Source organism: Tachypleus tridentatus, chromosome 7, assembly GCF_004210375.1.
Source record: "Tachypleus tridentatus isolate NWPU-2018 chromosome 7, ASM421037v1, whole genome shotgun sequence".
In the NCBI taxonomy this organism is placed as follows: domain Eukaryota; kingdom Metazoa; phylum Arthropoda; class Merostomata; order Xiphosura; family Limulidae; genus Tachypleus; species Tachypleus tridentatus.
Window position 1 is genome coordinate 44,815,350 of NC_134831.1, and position 13,407 is coordinate 44,828,756.

Sequence of the window (13,407 nt, forward strand, 5' to 3'; positions counted from 1 at the left end):
TCAACCACTAAATCACCAATAAGCACTCACAATTCTAGACAACCACTAAATTATCAATAAGCACTCAGGATTCTACACCACCACTAAATTATCAATAAAAACTCATTATTCTAGCCCGCCAGTAAATTATCAATAAGCCCTCAGTATTATAGACCACAACGAAATTATCAATATCCAATGAGGATTCTACAACACCATTAAATTATCAATAAGTTGTCAGAATTCTACACCACCAATAATTGATCAATTAGCACTAAGGATTCCACAACACTACTGAATTATCATAAAGAGTTCAGAATTCTAAACCACAACTAAATTATCAATAAGCGCTCAGAATTCTACACGACTAATTTACCAATAAGCACTCAGGATTCTAAACAACCACTAAATTACCAAAAACTACTCACGATTCTAGACCACAACTAAATTATCAATAACCGCTCAGGATTCTAGACCACCACTAAATTACCAATAAACACTCACGATTCTAGACAACCATTAAATTATCAATGTAAACTCATTATTCTAGAGCACCACTAAATTATCAATAATCTTTCAACATTCTAGACTACCACTAAATTACCAAAATCACTTAGGATTCTACACCAATACTAAATTACCAATAAACACTCTGGATTATTCACAACCAGTAAATTATTAATAAGCACTCAAACTTCTAGAACACCACTAAACTATCAATAAGCACTCTGGATTCTAGACCACCACTAATTCACCAATAAACACTCAGGATTCTTCACCACCACTAAATTTCCAACAAGCACTCAGGATTCTAGAGCACCACTAAATTATCAATAAGCATTTTGTATTCTAGGCCACCACTAAATTATCAATAAGAATTCTGAATTCTAGACCACCAAACAGTTATCAATAAGCGCTCAGGATTCTAAACCACAACTAAATTACCAAAAAACACTCACGATTCTACACCTCTACTAAATAAACAATAAGCACTCAGGATTGTAGTCAACCACTTAATTACCAATAAACACACAGAATTCTACACCACAACTAAATTATCAATAAGCACTCAGCATTCTAGACGACCACTAAATTATCAATAAGCGCTCAGGATTCTACACCACTAATTTACCAATAAGCACTCAGGATTCTAAACAACCACTAAATTACCAATAACTACTCACGATTCTAGAAAACCACTAAATTATCAATAAACACTCAGCATTCTACACCACCACTAAATTATCAAAAAGCGCTCAGGATTCTAGACCACCACTAAATTATGAATAAAAACTCATTATTCTAGAGCACCACTAAAATATGAATAAAACCTCATTATTCTAGAGAACCACTAAATTATAATAAGCGTTCAAGATTATAGACCAACACTAAATTACCACAAAAACATTCAGGGTTCTAGACAACCACTAAATTATCAATAATCCCTCAGTATTCTATATCATTACTAAATTATCAATAAAAACTCATTATTCTAAACCACCACTAAATTATAAACAAGCTTTAAACATTCTAGACTACCACTAAATTACCAATAAGCACTCAGAATTCTAGACCACCAATAAATTATCGATAAGCATTTTGTATTCTAGGCCACCAGTAAATTATCAATAAGAACTCAGGATTCTAAACACCTCTAAATTATCAATAAGCACTCAGGTTTCTACACAACCACAAAATTATCAATTAGCGCTCAGGATTGTACAACACTACGAAGTTATAAATAGGCACTCACGGTTCGTAACCACCACAAAATTATCAACAAGCACTCAGGTTTCTATACCACATCGAAATTATCAATAAGCAGTCGGGATTCTACACCACAACTAAGTTATCAATAAGCGATCAGGATTGTACTCCAACTCTAAATTACCAATAAGCACTCAGCATTCTACACCAATACTAAATTATCAATAAAAACTCATTATTCTAGTCCACCAGTAAATTATCAATAAGCGCTCAGTATTATAGACCAAAACTAAATTATCAATATCCACTGAGGATTCTACACCACCAGTAAATTATCAATAAGCTGTCTGGATTCTACACCACCACTAATTGATGAATTAGCACTCAGGATTCTAGAACACCACTGAATTATTATAAAGAGATCAGGATTCTACACCACCACTAATTAATCAATTAGCACTCAGAATTCTAGAACACCACTGAATTATTATAAAGAGCGCAGAATTCTAAACCACAACTAAATTAAGAATAAGCACTCAGGATTCTACACTAACAGTAAATTATCAATAAGCGCTCAAGATTCTACACCACCACTAAATTACCAAAAAACACTCAGGATTCTACATCACAACTAAATTATCAATAAGCGATCAGGATTGTACTCCAACTCTAAATTATCAATAAGCACTCAGCATTCTACACCACAACTATATTACCAATAAGAACTCAGGATTCTAGACCACCACGAAATTTCCAATAAACACTTTGGATCCTACTCAACCACTGAATCACCAATAAGCACTCACAATTCTAGACAACCACTAAATTATCAAAAGCACTCAGGATTCTACACCACCACTAAATTATCAATAAAACTCATTATTCTAGCCCGCCAGTAAATTATCAATAAGCCCTCAGTATTATAGACCACAACAAAATTATCAATATCCACTGAGTATTCTACAACACCAGTAAATTATCAATAAGTTGTCAGGATTCTACACCACCAATAATTGATCAATTAGCACTAAGGATTCCAGAACACTACTGAATTATCATAAAGAGTTCAGAATTCTAAACCACAACTAAATTATCAATAAGCGCTCAGGATTCTACATCACCACTAATTTATCAATAAGCATTCAGAATTCTACAACACCACTATATTACCAAAAAGGCCTCAGGATTTTAGACCACCACTAAATTACCAATAACTACTCACGACTCTAGACCACAACTAAATTATCATTAAACACTCAGGATTCTACACCACAACAAAATTATCAATAAGCGCTCAGGATTCTAGACCACCACTAAATTACCAATAAACACTCACGATTCTAGACAACCATTAAATTATCAATGTAAACTCATTACTCTAAAGCACCACTAAATTATCAATAATCTTTCAACATTCTAGACTACCACTAAATTACCAAAATCACTTAGGATTCTACACCAATACTAAATTACCAATAAACACTCTGGATTATTCACAACCAGTAAATTATTAATAAGCACTCAAACTTCTAGAACACCACTAAACTATCAATAAGCACTCTGGATTCTAGACCACCACTAATTCACCAATAAACACTCAGGATTCTTCACCACCACTAAATTTCCAACAAGCACTCAGGATTCTAGAGCACCACTAAATTATCAATAAGCATTTTGTATTCTAGGCCACCACTAAATTATCAATAAGAACTCTGAATTCTAGACCACCAAACAGTTATCAATAAGCGCTCAGGATTCTAAACCACAACTAAATTACCAAAAAACACTCACGATTCTACACCTCTACTAAATAAACAATAAGCACTCAGGATTGTAGTCAACCACTTAATTACCAATAAACACACAGAATTCTACACCACAACTAAATTATCAATAAGCACTCAGCATTCTAGACGACCACTAAATTATCAATAAGCGCTCAGGATTCTACACCACTAATTTACCAATAAGCACTCAGGATTCTAAACAACCACTAAATTACCAATAACTACTCACGATTCTAGAAAACCACTAAATTATCAATAAACACTCAGCATTCTACACCACCACTAAATTATCAAAAGCGCTCAGGATTCTAGACCACCACTAAATTATGAATAAAAACTCATTATTCTAGAGCACCACTAAAATATGAATAAAACCTCATTATTCTAGAGAACCACTAAATTATAATAAGCGTCAAGATTATAGACCAACACTAAATTACCACAAAAACATTCAGGGTTCTAGACAACCACTAAATTATCAATAATCCCTCAGTATTCTATATCATTACTAAATTATCAATAAAAAGACTCATTATTCTAAACCACCACTAAATTATAAACAAGCTTTGTAAACATTCTAGACTACCACTAAATTATCAATAAGCACTCAGAATTCTAGACCACCAATAAATTATCGATAAGCATTTTGTATTCTAGGCCACCAGTAAATTATCAATAAGAACTCAGGATTCTAAACACCTCTAAATTATCAATAAGCACTCAGGTTTCTACACAACCACAAAATTATCAATTAGCGCTCAGGATTGTACAACACTACGAAGTTATAAATAGGCACTCACGGTTCGTAACCACCACAAAATTATCAACAAGCACTCAGGTTTCTATACCACATCGAAATTATCAATAAGCAGTCGGGATTCTACACCACAACTAAGTTATCAATAAGCGATCAGGATTGTACTCCAACTCTAAATTACCAATAAGCACTCAGCATTCTACACCAATACTAAATTATCAATAAAACTCATTATTCTAGTCCACCAGTAAATTATCAATAAGCGCTCAGTATTATAGACCAAAACTAAATTATCAATATCCACTGAGGATTCTACACCACCAGTAAATTATCAATAAGCTGTCTGGATTCTACACCACCACTAATTGATGAATTAGCACTCAGGATTCTAGAACACCACTGAATTATTATAAAGAGATCAGGATTCTACACCACCACTAATTAATCAATTAGCACTCAGAATTCTAGAACACCACTGAATTATTATAAAGAGCGCAGAATTCTAAACCACAACTAAATTAAGAATAAGCACTCAGGATTCTACACTAACAGTAAATTATCAATAAGCGCTCAAGATTCTACACCACCACTAAATTACCAAAAAACACTCAGGATTCTACATCACAACTAAATTATCAATAAGCGATCAGGATTGTACTCCAACTCTAAATTATCAATAAGCACTCAGCATTCTACACCACAACTATATTACCAATAAGAACTCAGGATTCTAGACCACCACGAAATTTCCAATAAACACTTTGGATCCTACTCAACCACTGAATCACCAATAAGCACTCACAATTCTAGACAACCACTAAATTATCAAAAAGCACTCAGGATTCTACACCACCACTAAATTATCAATAAAAACTCATTATTCTAGCCCGCCAGTAAATTATCAATAAGCCCTCAGTATTATAGACCACAACAAAATTATCAATATCCACTGAGTATTCTACAACACCAGTAAATTATCAATAAGTTGTCAGGATTCTACACCACCAATAATTGATCAATTAGCACTAAGGATTCCAGAACACTACTGAATTATCATAAAGAGTTCAGAATTCTAAACCACAACTAAATTATCAATAAGCGCTCAGGATTCTACATCACCACTAAATTATCAATAAGCATTCAGAATTCTACAACACCACTATATTACCAAAAAGGCCTCAGGATTTTAGACCACCACTAAATTACCAATAACTACTCACGACTCTAGACCACAACTAAATTATCATTAAACACTCAGGATTCTACACCACAACAAAATTATCAATAAGCGCTCAGGATTCTAGACCACCACTAAATTACCAATAAACACTCACGATTCTAGACAACCATTAAATTATCAATGTAAACTCATTACTCTAAAGCACCACTAAATTATCAATAATCTTTCAACATTCTAGACTACCACTAAATTACCAAAATCACTTAGGATTCTACACCAATACTAAATTACCAATAAACACTCTGGATTATTCACAACCAGTAAATTATTAATAAGCACTCAAACTTCTAGAACACCACTAAACTATCAATAAGCACTCTGGATTCTAGACCACCACTAATTCACCAATAAACACTCAGGATCCTACACCACCACTTAATTACCAACATGCACTCAAGATTCTAGACCACCACTAAATTATCAATAAGAACTCAGGATTCTAAACACCTCTAAATTATCAATAAGCACTCAGGTTTCTACACAACCACAAAATTATCAATTAGCGCTCAGGATTGTACAACACTACGAAGTTATAAATAGGCACTCACGGTTCGTAACCACCACAAAATTATCAACAAGCACTCAGGTTTCTATACGACATCGAAATTATCAATAAGCAGTCGGGATTCTACACCACAACTAAGTTATCAATAAGCGATCAGGATTGTACTCCAACTCTAAATTATCAATAAGCACTCAGCATTCTACACCAATACTAAATTATCAATAAAAACTCATTATTCTAGTCCACCAGTAAATTATCAATAAGCGCTCAGTATTATACACCACAACTAAATTATCAATATCCACTGAGGATTCTACACCACCAGTAAATTATCAATAACCTCTCAGGATTCTACACCACCACTAATTGATCAATTAGCACTCAGGATTCTAGAACACCACTGAAATATCATAAAGAGCTCAGAATTCTAAACCACAACTAAATTATCAATAAGCATTCAGGATTCTACACCACTAATTTTCCAATAAGCACTCAGGATTCTAAACAACAACTAAATTACCAATAACTACTGAGGATTCTAGACCACAACTAAATTATCAATAAGCGCTCAGGATTCTAGACCACCACTAAATTACCAATAAGCACTCACGATTCTAGAAAACCACTAAATTATCAATGAAAACTCATTATTCTAGAGCACCACTAAATTATCAATAAGTTTCAACATTCTAGACTATCACTAAATTACCAAAATCACTTAGGATTCTACACCAATACTAAATTACCAATAAACACTCTGGATTCCAGACCAGCACTAAATTGCCAATAAACATTCAGCATTATTCACAACCACTAAATTATTAATAAGTACCCAAACTTCTAGAACACCACAAAACTATCAATAAGCACTCTGGATTCTAGACCACCACTAATTCACCAATAAACACTCAGGATCCTACACCACCACTTAATTACCAACATGCACTCAAGATTCTAGACCACCACTAAATTATCAATAAGAACTCAGGATTCTAAACACCTCTAAATTATCAATAAGCACTCAGGTTTCTACACAACCACAAAATTATCAATTAGCGCTCAGGATTGTACAACACTACGAAGTTATAAATAGGCACTCACGGTTCGTAACCACCACAAAATTATCAACAAGCACTCAGGTTTCTATACGACATCGAAATTATCAATAAGCAGTCGGGATTCTACACCACAACTAAGTTATCAATAAGCGATCAGGATTGTACTCCAACTCTAAATTATCAATAAGCACTCAGCATTCTACACCAATACTAAATTATCAATAAAAACTCATTATTCTAGTCCACCAGTAAATTATCAATAAGCGCTCAGTATTATAGACCAAAACTAAATTATCAATATCCACTGAGGATTCTACACCACCAGTAAATTATCAATAAGCTGTCTGGATTCTACACCACCACTAATTGATGAATTAGCACTCAGGATTCTAGAACACCACTGAATTATTATAAAGAGATCAGGATTCTACACCACCACTAATTAATCAATTAGCACTCAAAATTCTAGAACACCACTGAATTATTATAAAGAGCGCAGAATTCTAAACCACAACTAAATTAAGAATAAGCACTCAGGATTCTACACTAACAGTAAATTATCAATAAGCGCTCAAGATTCTACACCACCACTAAATTATCAATAAGCACTCAGGATTCTACACCACTAATTTACCAATAAGCACTCAGGATTCTAAACAACCACTTAATTACAAATAACAACTCAGGATTCAAGACCACAACTAAATTATCAATAAAAACTCATTATTCTAGACCCCCACTAAATTAGGAATAAGCTTTCAACATTCTAGACCACCACTAAATTAGCAATAAACACTCAGGATTATACACAACCACTAAATTATAAATTAGCACTCTCGCTTCTAGAAAACCACTAAACTATCAATAAGCACACTGGATTCTAAACCATCACTAAATTACCAATAAACACTGAGGATTCTAGACCACTACCAAATTATCAAGAAGCGCTCAGGATTCTTGACCACACCTAAATTAGAAAAAAAACACTCACGATTCTACAACTCCACTATATAACCAATAAGCACTCAGGATTCTTGTCCACCGCCTACTTATGAATAAGCACTCACAATTCTAGACAACCACTCAATTACCATTAAGATCTCAAAATTTTACACCAGCAATAAATTATCAATAAATACTCATTATTCTAGAACACCAATAAATTATCAATAAGCTTTCAACATTCTAGACTACCACTAAATTACCAAAATCACTTAGGATTCTACACCAATACTAAATTACAAATAAACACTCAGGATTATTCACAACCACTAAATTATTAATAAGCACTCAAACGTCTATGACACCACTAAACTATCAACAAGCATTCTGGATTCAAGACTACAACTAATTCACCAATAAACCCTCAGGATTCTACACCACCACTAAATTACCAATAAGCACTCAGGATTCCAGACCACCACTAAATTATCAATAAGCATTTTGTATTCTAGCCCACCACTAAATTATCAATAAGAACTCAGGATTCTAGACTACAACTAAAGTATTAAAAAACTCTCACGATTCTACACCTCTACTAAAATACAAATAAGCACTCAAGATTGTAGTCAACCACTAAATTACCAATAAACACACAGGATTATACACAACAACTAAATTATCAATAATCACTCAGGATTCTACATCACGACTAAATTAGCAATAAAAACTAAGGTTTCTTTTCTACCACTAAATTATCAATAAGCGATCAGGATTGTACTCCAACTCTAAATTATCAATAAGCACTCAGCATTCTACACCACAACTATATTACCAATAAGAACTCAGGATTCTAGACCACCACGAAATTTCCAATAAACACTTTGGATCCTACTCAACCACTGAATCACCAATAAGCACTCACAATTCTAGACAACCACTAAATTATCAATAAGCACTCAGGATTCTACACCACCACTAAATTATCAATAAAAACTCATTATTCTAGCCAGCCAGTAAATTATCCATAAGCCCTCAGTATTATAGACCACAACAAAATTATCAATATCCACTGAGAATTCTACAACACCAGTAAATTATCAATAAGTTGTCAGGATTCTACACCACCAATAATTGATCAATTAGCACTAAGGATTCCAGAACACTACTGAATTATCATAAAGAGTTCAGAATTCTAAACCACAACTAAATTATCAATAAGCGCTCAGGATTCTACACGACTAATTTACCAATAAGCACTCAGGATTCTAAACAACCACTAAATTACCAAAAACTACTCACGATTCTAGACCACAACTAAATTATCAATAAGCACTCAGGATTTTAGACCATCACTAAATCACCAATAAGCACTCAGGATTCTACATCACCACTAAATTATCAATAAGCATTCAGAATTCTACAACACCACTATATTACCAAAAAGGCCTCAGGATTTTAGACCACCACTAAATTACCAATAACTACTCACGACTCTAGACCACAACTAAATTATCATTACACACTCAGGATTCTACACCACAACAAAATTATCAATAAGCGCTCAGGATTCTAGACCACCACTAAATTACCAATAAACACTCACGATTCTAGACAACCATTAAATTATCAATGTAAACTCATTATTCTAGAGCACCACTAAATTATCAATAATCTTTCAACATTCTAGACTACCACTAAATTACCAAAATCACTTAGGATTCTACACCAATACTAAATTACCAATAAACACTCTGGATTATTCACAACCAGTAAATTATTAATAAGCACTCAAACTTCTAGAACACCACTAAACTATCAATAAGCACTCTGGTTTCTAGACCACCACTAATTCACCAATAAACACTCAGGATTCTTCACCACCACTAAATTTCCAACAAGCACTCAGGATTCTAGAGCACCACTAAATTATCAATAAGCATTTTGTATTCTAGGCCACCACTAAATTATCAATAAGAACTCTGAATTCTAGACCACCAAACAATTATCAATAAGCGCTCAGTATTCTAAACCACAACTAAATTACCAAAGAACACTCACGATTCCACACCTCTACTAAAATACCAATAAGCACTCAGGATTGTAGTCAACCACTCAATTACCAATAAACACACAGGATTCTACACCACAACTAAATTATCAATAAGCACTCAGGATTCTACATCACGACTAAAGTAGGAATAAAAATTTAGGTTTCTTCACCACCACTAAATTATCAATAAGCGTTCAAGATTCTATACCACCACTAAATTACCAAAAAAACACTCAGGATTCTACACCAAAACTAAATTACCAATAAACACTCAGGATTCTAGACAATCTCTACATTAACAATAATCACACAGGGTTCTAGATCGCCATTAAACTATCAATAAGCACTCTGGATTTTAGACCACCAGTAAATTATCAATAAGCACTCAAAATTCTACACTACTAGAAAATTATCAATAAGCGCTCAGGATTCTAGACCACCACTAAATTATCAATAAGCACTCAGGATTCTACACCACTAATTTACCAATAAGCACTCAGGATTCTAGACGACCACTAAATTACAAATAAGCACCCAGAATTCCACATCACCATTAAATTCATATCGTTTCTTTATATTAAATAATTACTTTTAACTTAATGGGCCAGGTTATTAGGGCGTTTGACTCGCCCATTTGAGCAGTAGGAGCGTTGCGTTATTACATGACGCTCAATTCCACTGTGTTGGTAAAAGAGTAGCCCAACTTGTTAGCTGTTGTTAACAGCGGCCAGTTTTCTGTCATGTTTTCATAGCGTTGCGGAGTTGATAAAGAATCCCAACTAAAACAGCGATAAGTTTACGGAGTTACAATGCTAAAATTAAGTGTTCGAAGCAGTTAGCCCGAAGTTGCTTTGGTGAAAGAAAAACACAAACTTGATCAATATACAAACGTAGAATATCGTTTTATATGAGGAACATTAGTCAACAAATTCAACACTTGGTTTTGTTCGTCTATTGAACCAAATTATTTCAAAACGCACACAGTTTCAAGAAATCTCACATAAACACTTGTTAAACCAATGCAATGGTTGTGTATATTTCACTGCCCTCTATATCTTGAAAATATCATTTTTTATCGAAGATTTATTCTCAGCAAATGAATAATTTCCCTGAGGGAATAGCACGATGTATCACAATCTGAACCTGTTCGTCAACTCTTAGGGTACCACTAGTTTTGTGTGCGTTATGAATACCACGGGATGCGATACTATCTCGAACTTGTACTGATCTTTCACCATGCTTTACTCTAGATGCCTTTTATTGTTTATGATTCTACTTTTTTCTTTTCCATCGAAAAGACAATTGTTGATTGTTACGAAACAATTCGGACTTGTATTTCATCAGAAGAGTGTATACACATTTCCACATGTATGTTGTTAAATGTCCATTTCAAACTTTATTGTTTCCTCTTTACAAGAGTGCGTGTTTTTGTTTTTTTGTGTTTAAGACTGATACATGCAAAACACGGCCACTTCTTGCTCATGCTAATTTTTCTGTTTTCGGGGTAACATTCACACCTGTATATACAACAACGTCATTCTCCAGCTCTGTACTGAATGGCCACAGACCTTATAGTGAGATAACTTACGTCACTTTTGTAAGGTTTTGGTTTTTTACTTCGACATCATTTATTACTAATTTCATGTGTCCTTTACAGAATCTTGCAGACAGTTCCTACTGAAACATGGAGTTTTAGCAATCTTTCTCTTTGAGTATCTTTCACCAACCAGAACACTGGTCATGCAATACTTAATTCCTGGTAGGTATGACTAGAATCATCACAATACTACCACTGGGCATATTAAGACTGCCTGTATTTTGTAGATTTAGTATTTATTTGGAACTTTCTGATTGGTTATAAGCCAACTTGAACTATCAACACATTGCTACACTGCAGTGTAATTTATTTTCATACGAGGATGACATGTCAGTAGTATTTGCTTTTTAGTTCCTTTTTCATACTGTTCTCATAATTATTTCCAATACTGTATAACACATTGTTCTAGTATTTTTAACGATTAATAACACATTCCGAGTAACAAGAAATATATAAGTGTGTGTGTATAATAGGCTTGTATAATTAAAACAGAAATAAAAAAGATCTACCGTCCAACAATAAGAACCTCCATTTCGGACGCTCCTTTCCGTATTCTTGTCCAGATATCGAGAGCAAACAAAGTAGAACTACTGTTGAACACGGAAGTTAGTGACGTCACTAATGCTGCCATCATGGTGGCTAGCATTAAACCTGTGGCGCCTAAAATCAACGGGAAAGGAAAAAATAATTAGATCTGTGTTCCTTAATTAGTTTTAAAAGTAGATAAAATATTTTATTATCAAGCTGGAGAGCGTAGACATTACGGTGTTGGATGTCTTGAGTGATTCTCTTTTGTTTCTTGAGTGGTACCACATTCAGTATGGAGACTAAAGCTCAAGAAACAAGATGGAAGCAGCTCTCTTAAAAATTCTATGTTTTACAACTTGTAAATTTACAAAAATATTTCCTAAATGATTTTGTTTGAAGAAATCGACAGTGTTTTTCTTCTAATGATAATAATAATAATGTTTGCCATTTCAGTTTTTGAAACATACTGCATTATCTTACAAAGTTTTATTTTTTAATGGAAACAAATGACTTACAGCGTACTTTTAAATGCTGGAAAAACATATATATTTAACATATTTTACAAAATAACCATAAGGCATTTAAAAATGAAATTACCTTCCTGTTTCTTAACAAATAAGTATAAAAACTACTTAGTGCAGTCATTTCTCTGTCTAATAAACAAAGAAGTCTACCTAAAACAAACAATGGAACGTTACTGTTTCCATGCCCTACCACTACCAGTGTCTATGATATTTATAGTGCTAGAAACCGGATTTCGTATACTCGTGGTATAAACAGCACGGTTAAGTCTTTGTGAAGCTTTGTGCTTAATAACAAACAACAACTGTTTACATACCAGGAGGCATTAGATGAATCACCAGTAACGGATAAGCAATATTCGTGCATCCGTTTTCGCTTCCACATATTTCTTTACATACTTCCGGTTTGGAACAACCAACCTCATCTGCAAAGAAACATTAGTTTTATCAATTACAAAATGAAATTTTAGCAGACTTTCTTTTAGACGTAAATTTAGTTGGTACACAAATTGTTTGTAGTTTTTGCAGGAACTAATAGAACTATAAGAAAGTTGTTTAGCAACATAAACTTTGAAAAAAACAATTTAAATATAAAGTATAAAAGTATACATAAGGTGTATTTGTTGGTTGAGTTGAGAAGAGCTACTCGAGGACTATGTACAATACTCGTCCATAAGTTGGAAGTAATGGATTAGTCGACACCACCACCTGTCAAACTACTTTAATCGAATATCTT

At 33.7% G+C, this 13,407-nt stretch overlaps 1 protein-coding gene across 4 annotated transcripts in view; it reads right to left on the reverse strand.

Moving 5' to 3' along the window:
- LOC143255562 (sodium/mannose cotransporter SLC5A10-like) overlaps positions 1 to 13,407 on the reverse strand; it is a 66,144-nt gene that overhangs the window by 13,867 nt on the left and 38,870 nt on the right. For all 4 annotated transcript variants that reach the window (XM_076511404.1, XM_076511407.1, XM_076511406.1 and 1 more), the window contains 2 exons: positions 12,989 to 13,096; positions 12,132 to 12,282 (listed from right to left, as the gene is read on the reverse strand). In XM_076511404.1, coding sequence (XP_076367519.1) covers positions 12,132 to 12,282; positions 12,989 to 13,096 — 259 coding nt within the window. The remainder of the gene's footprint in view (positions 1 to 12,131; positions 12,283 to 12,988; positions 13,097 to 13,407) is intronic.